The 16,556-nt window shown below is 47.8% G+C and overlaps 2 protein-coding genes across 2 annotated transcripts in view; both read right to left on the reverse strand.

Moving 5' to 3' along the window:
* LOC142190048 (uncharacterized) overlaps positions 1–16,556 on the reverse strand; it is a 371,533-nt gene that overhangs the window by 32,385 nt on the left and 322,592 nt on the right. The window lies entirely within an intron of this gene.
* Positions 1,899–14,343, reverse strand: LOC142218791 (uncharacterized). Its single transcript, XM_075287723.1, has 3 exons — positions 14,161–14,343; positions 11,954–12,074; positions 1,899–2,622 (listed from the first exon to the last, which is right to left on the reverse strand). The coding sequence occupies exons 1-3, from the start codon at positions 14,341–14,343 to the stop codon at positions 2,042–2,044; spliced, it is 885 nt and encodes a 294-aa protein (XP_075143824.1). The 3' UTR covers positions 1,899–2,041.

A 16,556-nucleotide genomic window follows, 5' to 3' on the forward strand; every position in this document is an offset into this window, starting at 1 on the left:
GCTGCTGCTCCACGCTGTTCTTCTTGCTTCGCTGCCCCCTCCCTGCCAGGTTAGGTGAGTGTGGGCGGGTTAGGAGAGTGTGGGCGGGTACTGGGAGGGGAGACGTCACGTCTCCCCTCCCCGTACCCGCCCACACTCTCCTAAGCCACAAGCCCCGCCTTGCTAACTCTTTAAACACTAAGGAGGCGGGGCAGCGAGAAGACCAGCATGGAGCGGCAGCAAGAGGCAGAAAGAGAACACACCGGGCATCGGACCAGCCATCTCTGGAGGTAAGTAGCTACTACAGATGTTTAGTTTAGTCTCCCATTAGAATGAATGGAGGCAGCCGGCATGCAGGGGGTTAAGGCTGTGTGTCGGCTGCTTCCATTCATTCCTATGGAACTGCAGCGGAGCCTCCACACTGAGTATACAGCGTATACTCAGTGTGAAGGCTAAGCAAAGCATTGTGGGAAAAGATCACCGATCTCGATCCCACCTAAAAAGATTGTGTTCGGAATTCCGAAATTTTCTCAATCGCCGATCGGAATCCGATCTTTACCGAACACGATCGCTCAACCCTAGTCAAAATGAGGCTCAGTAGTGTGTGTGGCCTCCACGTGCCTGTATGACCTCCGTACAACACCTGGGCATGTTCCTGATGAAGTTGCGGATGGTCTCCTGAGGGATCTCCTCCCGGACCTGGACTAAAGCATCTGCCAACAGTCTGTGGTGCAACGTGAAGTTGGTGGATGGAGCGAGTGTCACGTTTGTGTCAATGCCCGAGCAACCGTATGCTGAATGCTGCTTGCACCTCTATGGAAATGGGGTGGGAAAACTCTCCCTGTGCTACGACGGCTGACTAGGCCCTGCCTGAGGGTGTTGGTCAGCTATACCCAAGCTAAGCTTGGCCCCGACAACTTCTGGCTCTCTAAACATGAAGACCTAAGAGACAAGTTGGGTGGGAGCTGAAAGAGTCTAGGGACTGGGATGCTAAAGGCGGTCACCCCCAACAAAACAATAGGTGCAGTCGCAGACAGTAACAACTAGGATGGGATGTGCTGGAGAACAAACAGGCGCAGCACAACATAAACACACAACAGGAGTTTGAGGAGAGGAACAGTGGAGTAGTGAGGAAAGGGTATCACTGGACAGGGGCAAAATAAACCTGAAGCCCTAAACAAAAGCTCACTAATACCAAAACAGTGTCAGGCAACCAGAAGTGCAGGAGAGGGGTTGAGTAGAAATTTTGAGGGTTAAAAAGACTCACATAAGTCAAAACTCACACCACTTCCAAATCAGCTCCTGAGACGGTGCAACTTCCACAAAATGCTCCTCCTAAACTAGGCCAAGAATCCTAGTTGGTAACAACGAAAACCAGCAAGGAATGAAGCCAGCAGTCAGCCTTTTACAGACCCCGGAACTACTTGATAGGTTGATGACAAATGTCAAACACCTTAAGCTTGCATCTACTGAGACACCCAGCCAGCTCAAGTATACATTGAGGCAGATACCAAACCACCAACTCAACAGCTCAGTGGCAAAGAGAACGACCAGAGAGCCACAGGCCACTAGCTCAAATCTCCAGATAAACACCACCAGAAAATACACAACAATTTTACAAACAACTCAGGTCCTGACAGCGAGACATGATGTCCCAGATGTGCTCAATTGGATTCAGGTCTGGGGAACGGATGGGCCAGTCCATAGCTTCAATGCCTTCATCTTGCAGGAACTGCTGACACACTCCAGCCGCATGAGATCTGGCATTGTCCTGCATTAGGAGGAACCTAGAGCCAACCGCACCTGCATATGGTCTCACAAGGGGTCTGAGGATCTCATCTCGGTACCTAATGGTAGTCAGGCTACCTCGGGTGAGCACATAGAGGGCTGTGCGGCCCTCTAAAGAAATGCCACCCCACACTATTACTGATCCACTGCCAAACTGGTCATGCTGAAGGATGTTGCTGGCAACAGATCGCGCTCCATGGAGTCTCCAGATGTGTGTGTTCATGGATGTGCAGTTGGAGATGACTTTTGGTTAAACGTACTTTTCATGTGTATTTTAAAATGGTTTTCCTCCTGTGTGAGTTCTTTGATGTTTAACAAGACTTGATCTCTGAGCAAAACATTTCCCACATTCTGGGCATGGAAATGGCTTCTCTCCTGTGTGAGTTCTTTGATGTTTCACAAGATCTGATTTAGCAGTAAAACATTTCCCACATTCTGAACATAAAAACGGCTTCTCGCCTGTGTGAGTTCTCTGATGTAGAAGAAGATGTGATTTCCGAGCAAAATATTTCCCACATTCTGAACATGAAAAAGGCTTCTCCCCTGTGTGAATACGTTGATGTCTTATGAGATGCGTTTTATGGTTAAAGCACTTCCCACATTCTGGGCATGAAAATGGCTTCTCTCCTGTGTGAGTTCTTTGATGGTTAACAAGTTCTGATTTAAATTTAAAATACTTCTCACATTCTGAACATGAAAATATCTTCTCCCTTGTGTGAGTTCTCTGATGTATAAGGGCTGAGGGTATATCTGGGGTATTGACATGTTCTTGATATGGATCTTGTGTGATACCATGATCCTCTGCTTTATAATCTGTAGATATCAGATGTCCCTCTGAGCTCCTGGTACAGTCATCTGATAAGAAGCAAATGGATTTTACTATTAAATAACTATATAAGAGTATTCCCCACAAACAACAGAACGCGGCCTATTTCATTAGTATTTACGGTGCTGTGACTGATGTCAGTGACAGTCTCAATGGCAGATACCACCGCTGCTCTAGGTCACTGTAGAGGTGCTGGTAGAGGATGAAATAAGCGGGCCCACCCAGTCACAGCACTAAGGAAAAGGGGTGCTGGCACTTACACTGATGAGCAGAAGGGTAAGAATATTTTGAACTTGTGACTTTCAGCCTCCATATCTCACCATCCACTACAGCTCGAAACATGAGACTACCATCATCTTATAGACAATCATCTTGGCTATCTCATACATAAATTAGACTTGCAACTATTTAGCATATTATTAGTTATGCAGATTCTTGTCATGTAACTTCATTGTTACTGTTTTGCTCCTAAAAATCTAAATTTTAATTATTTTGTAAATCCATTTTTGGCTTTCAGCACTGCCTGAATCCTTATGGACATGCTCTCGATCAGATTCAAGTATGTCTGAACTGAAATCAGATCCCAGATCTCTTCTACATGTTCCCAATGTTGGTGCATACTGGTTGACTCACTTGGGTACGACTACAGCTTTTTTCTTCAACTCTACCCACCAGTGTTTCATTGGGTTGAAGTCTGGGGACTGTGGGGGCCAATTCAGAACCTCTGCTTTACTGTCATTGAACCATTTTTTCAAATTTCGACATATGTTTTTGTTGTCCTGCTGGAACTTTTCATACCCATAGTACTTGATTTTACGAAGTAACACGTCTTGTAGGATACGCACATATAGCTCAGAATTCAGCCCACCATCAATCCTGGTAAAGTATACAACCCCTTTGTTTGTGAAACAACCCAATATCATCAGACTTCTTCAACCAAGCTTGACAGTAACTTTAATTTCTCAATGTTAGCCCCCTTTTCCCTTAAAACTCTCAGACAAATTTGCACCGAGTCTATTAAATTTCATTTGATCACTGCAAATCACCAGTTTCCAATCTTCCACTGTCAACTTTTCTGCAAACTCGACCATATTGAGTTGGAGGCTTCCTCATCTTTCGGGCAACCATTCCAGACTTGAGTAATGCACATCTGTGATCTCACTATTACCAAACATACGAACCACCTGCACTGCCATGTTTGTCATGCCAAAACTGATAGATCTTGTGGTGAGCCAACTTCATTTTGTATTCTTCCCACTGTCATGGCACTTACATGATGTAGTTTGGCAACTTTGTTGGCCCAGAGACCACTATCGATGAGCTGGATGATGTTATTTCTCTTTTCTTGGGAAATCTTCTTCACGGCTGATACTTGATTTGAACCAGTGACCTTTAACTTGAGAATCAAACTAATAAGTCCCTGAGCTATTAGGGAAAGTGAGAACAGGTTGTACTTTGTAGTATACAAGAGGAGCAAAACAGTAACAAAGCAGTTACATGAGAAGAATCTGCATAACTAATCATATGCTAAATAGCCAAGATGATTGTCTATAAAATGATGGGAGTCTCACGTTCCGAGCTGTAGTAGATGGTGAGATGTGGAGCCTGAAAGTCACAAGTTCAAAACCTTGTTGCCCTTTTGCCCGTCAGTGTGAACAAGGGATATACCCTGAATTGTGACACGATGTATTCAGCTCACTCATGTGCAGAACTCGTACACTGACCTGTAATAACATGTATAGTTTACAGATGTAACAGGAACAGTCCTATCACTCAAATGAAGCTTGAAAGTGGATGATGGGTTGTGTGCTTGGGTGTCAGGAGATACCAGCAGTAGTGTCACCAGATAGCGGAGATTCAACCAAAAATGGGAGTCGCCAAAACCTCTACTGACCCTATTTACACTATCCATAGGACACCCCAAAATGACTCCCACCCTTATAAGAACAGTGTAACCTCTACATGTAGCATCTAAAGTCATCATGTTCCCGCTCGGGCTCCCAGCACACCTTTCCGGTGAGGTACAGCTGGTTTTGATTAGGGCTTGCTGAGAATATTTATGGCCGATGTATCATTAGTTCTCTGGCTCACTTGTTGGCTGTAGTAAGCAGCACACAGCGGCACTTTACACAGGGAAGGTATTTATTATTTCTCCCTATTACTGACCCTAGCAGAAGTTTTTAGTTCCTTTGTCACCAAACAGGGCGGGGGAGAACCTACTGCCATTATTATTCGATGCCTTTAATTGGGAGTCTTTTTGGCCACACTAGTTAGATCCCCTGAGGAGTCCCGATGTTCGTGTGATGAAATGCGCATAGGGAAAAAGTCATAAAAGGTGATGTGCACATAGGGCAGGTCTGGGTATGGCCCTTGTAAGGGTGGGAGTCATTTCGGGGTATCCTATGGATAGTGTAAATAGGGCCATATAGACATCAGGGGTTTTGGCGACTCCAATTTTTGGTTGAGCCTCCGTCCTCTGGTGACACTACTGTTAATACCTATTACTACCCCCAGCACACAACACGTCATCCACTTTGAAGCATCATCTGAGTGATAGGAATGTTCCTGTTACATTTCTGGTCTATATATGTTGTTACAGGTCAGTCTGCGAGTTCTACACACGAGTGAGCTGAATATATCGGGTCACAATTCTGGGTATATCCCTTGTTTATTCAGTGTTTTTGGTTTAGTTTGGTTATTTTAGGAATTTATCATTTGTTAAAAGTTACATTTTAGGCCTTTTTGGGGCTACTTTTCTGATTAATAATGGTGCACAGCAGGTTACTATACTTTGGTACATTTTGCTGCTTGGTTACACTGGTAAAAGTTATCGGCTTCCTTTTTTCTTGGTGCGGTGAGTGGGCAGTGGTGAACCTAGCCTATCTGCTGCCTGAGGCGGATGATCAAAAGACGCCCCCTTCCCCCTGGACTGAATGCCGGGGAAGGGGAGGCGAGCGTTCATCTTTTGATTGTCCGCCTCAGGCAGCGAGTGGTAACATTTCAGTGAATACAATGCAGTAATATTTTGTGCAGTAATACTTACAGGAGACGTCTTCCCACATTTCCCGTCTCTTGCCTTTGGACCGCCATGACCACTTCTTCCAGCTGTGACTTGACTCTAAAATTTGCAACACAGACATTTTTGACTCCTCACTTCTCCATGCAACCAACCCCCATATATATATGTCCCACAGCGGCCCCTGCAGCCTATATTATGCCCCACAGTGGCACAACAGGCTGTGGGGCATAATAGAGGTTGCAGGGGCCGCTGTGGTCCTTACTCTGACATAAGCACTTGCATTTTACTGAGGTATTTCTTGTCTGGCTGCTATTCCTATATGCACCTTATTTGAACATTGATATTCCCCTATTACTAGAGGCATAGTTTTGTCCTATTTATGTGGACATTTATTGTCCTGGTCTCTGTATTTCTCCTCTGACATTTTTGTAGTATTTGTTTCTTCTTACTTTTTTATTATTTTTCAATAACATTTGTATTTTATTCCATATACTCTATGGCTTCCTTTTCCTGGGTTTTCTATATGTCTATCTGTTGTCAGGGCACCATTTGTTATTTGGAGCATATTTATGATTTTGTGGGTGACACTGTAAGGACCGTGTGATCCGTTTTCCTAGTTTACCATGTATTTGCCATTTTTCCCATTACCATAAGGACCGAAGCCTGCTAGGATTAACATCGGATCACTGTTTATTATGTTCCCTCACCTCCCCTGGGGCTCTGATTATTATACTCAGGGGCTAAAAAGACCCCTGAGTATAATAATAGCGGTAGTGGGTTTGCAGAAAGGGGTTTGGGAAAGGGGAGGGGGTGTTCTGGTTGTCTGTCTGCCTCTTCCCTGAGCTTGAGGACTGGAGTTTTTCCCCCACTTGGAATTCAGACTGGCTGAATATAGGGGATCTGCAGTGCTCCCTTCCCAATGGAAGAGGAGCAATGCAGATACCACTGAATTCCAAGTGTGTGTGTGGGGGGGGGGGAACAGTCTCAGCAAAGGGGCAGTTAGACAACCTTTTTTTCCAGCTACGGTGTTTATTGTACAGGAAAAATATTTTTATAGATTGGTAGAGCGGGCGTTTTCGGACACAGGGATACCTAACTTGTATTTGTTTCACAGTATTAGTTTTATACGTGTTCTAGGGAAAGTGTGTGTGTGTGTGTGTGTGTGGGGGGGGTGATTTGAATTATTTATACTTTTTTTTTTTTTTTTTTTTTTTTTTTGCATTTATTAGACCCCCTAGGGGTCTTGAACCCCAGGGGGTCTGATCACTAATGCAATGCATTACAATGCTAATGCATTGCAATACATTGCAAAAATCGTCATTTCTTTTTTAGGCTGCACAGAGCAGCCTGCAAAAGAAAAGCACTGCAGCCGGGGAGCCTTTAAAGAGGCAATGAGGGAGATCCTCAGCTGCCGGAGCTGAAGGGGGGATCCCCAGCAGGAGCGCGGACCTGAAGGAAGACCTCGGCCACCAGACCTGAACGGGAACTGTGGCCGGCCCGTATGCCTGGATTTCCCCTCAGAGCTTCTGCTGGCGCCAGTTTCCCTTCAGGTCCGCCGGCCGTGGTCTTCCTTCAGGTACGCGCTCCTGCCGGGGATCTCCCCTTCAGCTCCGGCGGCCAGGGATCTCCCTCAGCGCTTCAGGGCCGCATTTGAGAGAGCAATCGCGTCCGCTCCCTCCTCTCTCCAGGGGCATGGCGGCGCCTGCCGCTTCCACACAGTGGAGGGCATCTCCACTGTATCTCTGCCATTACCACTGTAAGAGTTATAGTGGAGGTGCCGATTCTAATGGCGACCGCTCTGGAGCAGAGTGGTCGTCATTATAGCTACAGACTACGCAGCTACCGTAGTTACAGACCTGGCATACAGACACCAGGGTGGGAGCCGAGCCCGCAGCATCGCCATGGCAATGCTGTTCATTTCAAACTACAGACGTACTTACGGTACTTCTGCTAGAAGGCCCTGGTACTTCTGCCAGGAGGGTGGCAATGCTGCGGCCCGGCACCAGCCCCCTTGTCTGTATGCCGGGTCTGTAACTATGGTATTACCCGTAATGACTCGAATATAAGCCGAGGCGGACTTTTTCAGCACAAAAACTGTGCTGAAAAACTCGGCTTATACTCGAGTATATACGGTAGCATGTCTCTATAAAAGTTCAGTTTGTTCTCCCTCTCAGTGGAAGTAAAGGATAGCAAGGGTCTAAACACGGTGGAAAGCCATGAATGGTGACAATTCAGCTGTCACTGCGCAAGCAAGAGAGCATGCATCGGACCATTTACACAAGGGACTCGGATTGACTCCCTGCATGCATCTCCACTGCATACTGCCACGGTGTGTCTGGGTCATCTGCCTCGTCCTTCTCATCTCCCTCTTGTTGTTCCGGTTGCTCCTGCTCCTCCTCTCCACCTATTTGGCTAGACTTTGCTTGTGATCAAATGTCCTTCTCATTCTCCTCCAGTTCAACCCCCACAGCGCTCATGTGGCCATGAGATGTTGGCACCACATCTCCAGTCCCGACCAGCCAGATTGAAAAACATATTTTCCAGGATGTGAATCAGTGGCGACTGACTAACAAAGTGATGTCCTCAACAAGCAAGGGAACAAGCAAACGGCAGGTGTCACACATGAGCTGCCACTGGCTAGCATTAAAGTTGCACAGGGGAGTACCTCTGTCCACTTGGCTTATCAAGAAATCGTTTATGGCATTTCTTTCTTCATATAATCGCTCCAACATATGGAGGGCTGAATTCCAACAGGTGGAAACATCACATATCAGCCTACGATGTGGGACTGCAGCACAAGGATTATATGTGTATCATATGTGTATATACTGTGTATGAGTGGCTGAAGTGCATGCATAGTTTCCTTGACATTTTTAGGAAGTCATGCAGATGGGTGGAACACTGAAGGAAACGCTTGACAACCAGATTGAATACGTGCGCCATGCAGGGCGCATGGCTCAGCCCTCTTTGACGCAGCACCTACTCCATGTTTTTCCCGTTGTCAGTCACCATGGTTCCTATTTTAAGCTCTCTTAGAGAAAGCCAGGATTTGATTTCTTGATTGAGACAACGGAGGAGTTCCTTCCCTGCATGACTTCATTTGCCCTGGCAAACGAGGTGAAGAAAAGTGTAACAACACTGTGCCCTGCACATGTGGTATGCTGGAGGAGCATTGGGAGTTGTCCCTGCAGTGAAGGCTGAGGACACAGTGTAGGATGAGGCGAACATTGAAGGGCCACCGGTGAGAGAACGTGGAAGTGGAAGCTGCGTCACCTGTCCAAGTTCAACGGAGTACAGAGCGTACTGCGCATGCTCATGTAAGTGGCCACAAAAAAATGGCCGCCATCATGTGTAGTCGGTTCTGTATGAGGCCCGATGGCAGAGCCAACTGCGCAGGCGGCGAAGTGTGACCCCAGCCGGAAGAAGACGAGATGGAGGCGTCGCTAGAGAGAGTTCTCTCTTAGAATTGAGGACACCCCCAGTGCTGTTTGAGCGCTGAGGCCCACACCCCAGTGCTGCGAGAGAACTCATTTGCATACCCACAAAAACCCGGATTTTAGCTGAACGGCGGGACGGAGACGACTTCTAAAGGTAGGAGAAGATTAGCCTTTCTTAAGGCTATTTCGACGTGTTAACGAGAAAAAAAGTGTTTAAATGGTAGAATCCCTTTAACACAAGACATCAGTTCTTTGAAAGGTGTAGATTCCACCAATTGGAAAGGGAGTGACTGCAGCACCAGCAACTTGGACAGGAGCACGTTGCACCGTTGGATGAGTTCATGCATACTGTTATCTCTCAGATATAGATTCTCTGAGCGTTTGTTGACACGATGACTGACTAGGAGAAGGAGGAGCAGGAGCATAACGACCAACAGTTCATGGTAAGGACACACAGTTTCCTTTGGTTGAGGTAGTGGAGCCTTGACTGCCCGAAATAGGGCGCATGCCACTGGGTGATGCAGCGGTTCCTGCGGCAGGCTGGACCCTCATATTAGAGCCACGGCTCATCCACGCCACTTTATGGTGCTGCTGCATATGTTAACGCAGGGCTGTGGTGCCAATATTGGCAACGTGGCCGCGCTTCACCTCCTGGCCACAGACTGAACATATGGCCATGTTCAACTTCCCTGGTGGTTTAACAAAAAACTGCTACACCACAGAGTAGGTGATTTCACCCCCAACACTCCGCACTAACTGACTGCTACCGCCATTGCCTCTGTGAACCCCTGCAGGTAAGCTGCTGCGAAGCAGTTGGTCAACCCTGGGCACATTTGGCTCCCAACCTCCCACTACTGCCACCCTGCTGACTCCACCGCTGCCTCATGTGCAAGCTGCCATCCTCTTCTCCCATTGACAATGAAGCCCATTCGTCACCCAGCTCCCAATTGCGATTAGCAACATTGTCATCCAGTAATGTCTACAGGTCACTAATGTCCTCCTCAACGGTACCTGAGCCAGGAGCCAGACCACTTGAAACAACAGTTCACATGCCACTCTCATCACTACTTGCCCGTGTGCCGGAGGAAGCAGCAGATATCGCCTACAGATCTTGGCTGGACAGTAGCTGCTGACTGTCCTGTAGTAACCCACCCTCAATGTGTAGTGGATCTGAGTCCACAGCCTAGAGTACTTCTATAGCTGAGGGAACAGAAAAGGACAGTCAAGTTCAGGACACCTGAGGGTAAAGGGCCTGCTCCCGGGCCAAGACAACTAAGGATTGTGTCTCACGAACCAATTGACTCTTGGCTGGTGGTGTCTGATTTGACTTGTGATGAAGTGGATGACCGAGTCAACCAGTTGGGTTGTTGGTCAAGATACGACCGCTACTTGAAACTGGGAGCTCAGGCCCCTGTAAGTGACCCCTGCTGCCACTCCCAGTTACTCTGCTGTGACCTGTGCCTGCACCAGAAACATTCAGGCCTGTGGCCCTCCCCTGTGCAAGGCATGTCGCTTCTCTGCCTGACATACTGTTAAAAGGATAAACATAACTGCAATGGAAATAAATACATGGCAAAAAGGCCTATAATTTTCTACTTTGAAGAGAACGGGAAATATGCCCCTTATTTAAATAAGTGTTAGAATAATCACTAAATGTAGAGATTAGTAGATGATAATTCACTGTTTTTGCTGAACTGCATTGCAAAAGGCTTGTTGTGTTCCTCCTTTAACAAACAGGTATAAATAATGAGCAACCTTATAGCGGCAGTGACCACTGCAATGTGTATTAAGATTCTTGCTGTTGTTAATGTCGCTGCAACCACCCCAAATTCTTCTTTAATGTCCTCCCTATACTTTCCCTACACTTGTACTCCTCTTTCCCTGAACTTCTGTTTTCCAACACTGTCCTTAGCTCCTGCTGACGTTCCCTGCCCCTTGTCCTAACATGTGAAGCAGCCATTTTATTTTAAAAAATGCATTTTTATGCATTGAAGCGTGAGGCAATACGGATTCTTGGCGAATTGAAGATTTCCTGAAATTCAGATTGAATTCTGCTTCGATTCGCTCATCTCTAATCATGGCCCTTATTTTGTACTGCTAAGTCCAGGCCTCTGACTACATTACTAGTTGTCCTGTCCTGATATAGATCGTCTTATCTGGACGTCTCTTCTAAGATTCCAAAGTGAAATAGATCTCAGAGGCCAAACCACAGGAACACAATCCCTGGCTGCTTAAATATGGCCACTTATGTGGAATAATACTGTAGGATGCCATAAATCTTACTGTATTACACCCCATACACACAATAGAATCCAAACCACATCTGCTGGATTTCCCAGCCTGAACACACTGCGGATCTGCTGTCCCATACAGTATGTAGTAGGGTCTGTGGAGTTGAAAAAGGACCAAGGGCTGGGCCCACAGGTTCAGCAGGTACACGATGCCACACAGACACACGCAGTGTTCTAATTCCCAGGACAAAGTTTACTGAACAAGTCACAGAATAGAGATTTGGGAAAATATGAAACAAGGTATAAACAGAGAAGAAATACAAACTAATATGGAACAGAATATTGCAGCAAACTAACACTATACTCCTAGTTACATAACAGGTAACAGACACAAGTCCTTTAAGAACACGGTTCTCCTGGATCGGTCCCTCATTGGGGTGACCCTAAGTATTGCGCAATACTATTTGTAATCCACAGGAAAATGCTGTCTTCACTTAAAAACTTCTTCTGTACATTCTATACTATACTACATTTATTACCCCCTATAGCGGTGTCACATTTATATTCCTGTATTATTAGTATTTTACCTGAATCGGGGAACAACAAATAGTCTAAACAATGTCTGAATAGAATCAGTGACCCTTCTGTGCTTTATATAGCGGTGACTCCTCACCTGGGCGGTTCCCTATAGGAATGTCCTCCTCACACTCCTCATCACCACTCACATAGGGCTCTTCCTTTATTCTCATAGATATAGCATTAATGTCGCTCACATCTTTATCCTGATGGAAAATCTGTGAAACAAATAATGTAAAAGTCACCGGACAAGTGGGGAAGTCACAGAGAATGTTCTAATTTTTTTTTATCAATATAATGACCAAACCTGACCTGACAGGAGGAGTTATCCGAGGCAAAAAGCAGCAAATCTTAAGCTAGACTTAGATATAAGGTGTAATCAATTTTTATTAAAGATTTTGAATACAACAATATAATAGACACAAACAGGAAAAACAAGCAAATAAAGAAGGGGGCAACATATCCCAAACAACGGGCCACACGGTGACTCAGTGGTTAGCACTGCAGCCTTGCAGTGCTGGAGTCCTGGTGTTCAAATCCCACCAAGGACAAAAAACCAGCTGCAAGGAGTTTGTATGTTCTCCCCATGTTTGCATGGATTTCCATCCCATATTCCAAAGACATACTGATAGGGGGAAAAAATGTACATTGTGAAGTGAGGACCAAGACAGAGCCAGAAACGAGGGGTAGACGAAAGGAAAGGGAAAGACAACAGACAAATAAGAAGGGGAGGAAAATAGAGACAGACGGGGGGCACAAACACGAAGGGGGGAGTACGAAAAGCAGGGAGAGGACACACCAAGGGAGTCAGGAGAACAGGGCCGAAAACTCTGAAGATTCTTGAAACACCACCCAAGGCCGCCAGAGGAGTCAGGCAAATCAATTGCCACGAGGTACTCCATCCTACGTATAAGCAGGAATTCTTGTAACCATTCCAGCAGGGGGGGGCTGCACCAGTGGCGGGGATAACCGTTCTGGCGGCTGTGAGGAAGTGGTGCAAGAGATCGCCCTTAACACTGGAAAGCTTACCAGTGAGGAGGGAGAAGAGAGCAATCTGTGGGGTAGGGGTCAGGATACGACCAGACACTTTCCCATACAGGGAGAACACAGAAGACCAGAAAGGCTGTATCTACCTAAAGTCCCACCAAATGTGGAGGAGGGAACCCTCCGCGATACCACAGCGCCAACAGCGGTCAGAGACCGAGGGTAGATTCTGTGAAGGAGGGTGGGACAGCGATACCATCGGATCAGTAATTTGTAGTTTTTCTCCTGGGCACTACAGGGTAAAGGCAGCTTGTGGAAGAGGAGAAAGCAACCATCCCAATCAGCGGCAGACAGAGCGGCGCCCAGATCGGACTCCCAAGACCTAACATAAGGGTAGGGGGGGCGGAGATGGCAGCATTCAGCAAGGCATCATACAAGAGGGAGAGGGCACTGGGGGGGGTCTGGCCCCAGACAGTAGACATTCCAAAGGCGAGGGCGGGGAGGAAAGGAGGGATGGCACTGAGCAGCGGCGCCAGAAGTCAGAAAACTGGAGATATTCAAACCAAGAGAGGGTCGAATCCGGGCAAGCTAGTTGTAGTTGAGCAAAAGGGGGAAGGGAGTAGGAGGGGCCGCAAATGGATCCTAGACGGATATCATCCGATGCAGCCCAACTCAGAAAGCGGGGAGCAGAGACAGCTGGTGGGAATATGGGATTATTGAACAGCGGACTCAGTGGACTGGGGACCCTAACGATAGCGGATGACCTGCAAAGGCTATCCCACACTGACAGGAAATGAGTAGCCAACTGGGAGGAGCGAATGGAGACGGGATGGAGATGAGAAGGAACCCAGGGGATGGAAGGGAGAAAGGAGGAAGTGAGTTTCTCTTCAAGGTAAACCCATTGTTTATCACCACGTCTGTAGCGCCAGTCTATAAGACGGAGGAGGACCACCGCGCGGTACTAGAGGAGTGGGTCAGGTAAACCCGCCCCTACTGCGGATTTATGTCTAGTAAGGGTCCTAAAGTGCAACCTACTTCGAGAGAAACCCCATATGAACCACCAAAAAAGGGATCTAAGAGCGGAGAAGAAACGTCCAGGGACCGGGATCGGGAGCGCTTGAAAAAGATAGAGGATGCGGGGGAAGACATCCATTTTCAGGACGTTAATACGGCCGAACCAGGACAGTCCTAGGGAGCCATAAGAACTCAAGTCGGAGGTGGTTTTCTCGAGGAGAGGGGAATAATTCAGGTAGAAGATAAGAGGGAGACCTCAGAGGGAGGGAGAGAGACATTAAGGGCTTCACTCTTTGAATGATTAACCTGGAAGTTAGAGACCTCGCCGAACCGACGGAACTCATCGAGGATCGCCGGGAAGGAACGTGAGGGCTGGGTAACATAGAGCAATAAGTCGTCCGCGTAGGGGGTGGTCTTAATCTCGGTGGACCCCACAGGAAACCCCACTATGTCAGAACGAGCACGGACAGCCACCGCAAGATGTTTCATCACAATAGCAAAAAGAAGAGGGGCCTCCCGGGGCCAGGGGATTTGCCCGCCGGGGCCAACTGAATTGCCAGAGCGAGCTCTTCTTCAGTAAAAGGGGAGTCTAACTACGCTCTATCTGAACGCGAAATAGTGGGGAGGGCCGTACTGCGTATGTAGTCGCAGATCTTACGGCGAGCCGAGTCCGGGTCCGCAGAACCGTCCGTGAGGTTGTAGAGAGACTGGTAAAAAGAGCGGAAGGAATCCGCGATGTCCGAGGGATTATGGAGGGAGTGGCCCGCGCCGTTCTTAATGTGGGGAATGTACGTCCTGGCTACCCGCGAAAAGAGTCGTTTGTCCAGTGAGCCGCTGCATTTATTGTCAAATTCATAATAGTGTTTCCATTGACGGTCACGACTCGCCACGTACATTTCGTCCAGGAGAGCACGCAATTCCTCCCATGCGTTGAGGAGCTCAGTAAAAGTGGAAGTGTCAGGAGAACTCTTGTGGGCGAGCTCAAGAGAATGAATCAGCACCAGGCGGGAGGAAATCCAGGCCGAGCGCTCCTTCTTAAGACGGGAGCCGTGTTTAATGAATACACCCCGGAGGACACATTTAAGGGCTTCCCAACGCGTCGGGAGGGGAGTCGTATCGTGGCCATGGTCAAGCTCGAACCTCCGGATAGTGGCCAAGACGTCAGCATGGCAGGTGGCATCTTTGAGGAAGGAATCGTTAAGGCGCCAAGAAAAGGGTCTGGAAGCTAGCCCAGGGATTAATAAAGAGACATAGATGGGGGCGTGGTCTGACCAAAGCGGAGAGCCTATCCTCATGGTAGGGGACCAGGAAAGAGCGTGGTGACTAACCAGGAAGAAGTCAAGACGGCCATAGGAGCCGTGGGCGGGAGAGTGGTAGGTGTAGTCCCGACCCTGGGGGTTAAGAATTCTCCAGATATCTACCAGGCGAAGGGAGTGGAGAAGGGCCTTAAGTCTGCGCAAATGGGCAGGGGCACCAGGGGAGCGTTGAGGGAGGGAGTCAACAGAGGGGTCGAGGACAAAATTAAAGTCTCCTCCCAGGACAACTATCCCATCGCAAAAATATGCTAGCTTATTCAAAAGGGATCTGCAGTAAGTCAATTGCCGCTGATTGGGAAGGTAGCAGCCTGCCACAGTAACAACAGAGCTGCTAATACGTAGTTTCAGGAAAACATACCTGCCCTCCGGATCGAGAACCGAACCCAGTACCTCACATTGGAGAGCGTGATGCAGGGCGATGGAAACCCCCTTCGACTTTGCAGACGGATTGGCGCTGTGGAACCACGTCGGATAGTAGTGGGTGCGGATGGTGGGGATGTGGTCTTTCTGGAAGTGTGTCTCCTGTAAAATCAAGATATGAGAGTGGGATTTATGCGATCGGTAGAGAATCTGATTTCTCTTTTGGGGAGTATTGAGCCCCCTAGCGTTGAGTGAACACAAAGTGACTGACGCCATGATACAATAAGCCGACAGAGGGAAGGGAAACAAATAGGGGAGGACAGACACACAAGGGAGAGCAGAGGGAGAGAGACTGGGCCTCACAAAGACGAGAAAAAAGAAGAGGAAAAGAGAGCAAGAGAGGAAAAAGAAGAGAATAAGGGGGAAAGCGAACACAGAACAAAAAACACAAAGTGGGGGAGGAAAGACCTCCCTTGAAAAAATGGGGAAAGGTGCCTAAGACACCAAGAATCGCATTATAAACTAACGCGGGGACCCCGGGGAAGAGGAGCCAAACAAAAACAAGGCGGCTCTCCCCCAAAGACTCCGCACCACAAAAGATAGATAAAAGGACATCAGCATGAGGTAGTGATGACCGGCCAGGTCCAAAAGACATAGAAAACAAGCAACAAAACTATCAAAACATAGAGCAGTAAGCAGACAGAGCTAGCTCAGGGTGGAGGAGCATCCCGCACAGCAGAATCCGCATCTTGGGCCCTAGCACGAGGGTCGAGCACGCCGCGGCAAGACAGGGCGTGGGTAGACGGCAGGAGCACCGCCCGGAGCAGGCCAACTGGGGATGTCCATAGGAGGAAGGTGAAGGGCCAACATAAAAGCTGGTATCTCATCAGGATGGTGCAGGGTGAGGAGTCTCTGTGGACTTGCAGGCGGAACAGGAAGTCCCAGGAATAAGCAATGTTGTTGCGCACCAAGACATCCAGAAGAGGCTTCAGGGCCCTCCATTTAGCCAGGGTGGTGCGAGAGAGG

The sequence above is a fragment of the Leptodactylus fuscus genome, chromosome 1, assembly GCF_031893055.1.
Source record: "Leptodactylus fuscus isolate aLepFus1 chromosome 1, aLepFus1.hap2, whole genome shotgun sequence".
In the NCBI taxonomy this organism is placed as follows: Eukaryota; Metazoa; Chordata; class Amphibia; order Anura; family Leptodactylidae; genus Leptodactylus; species Leptodactylus fuscus.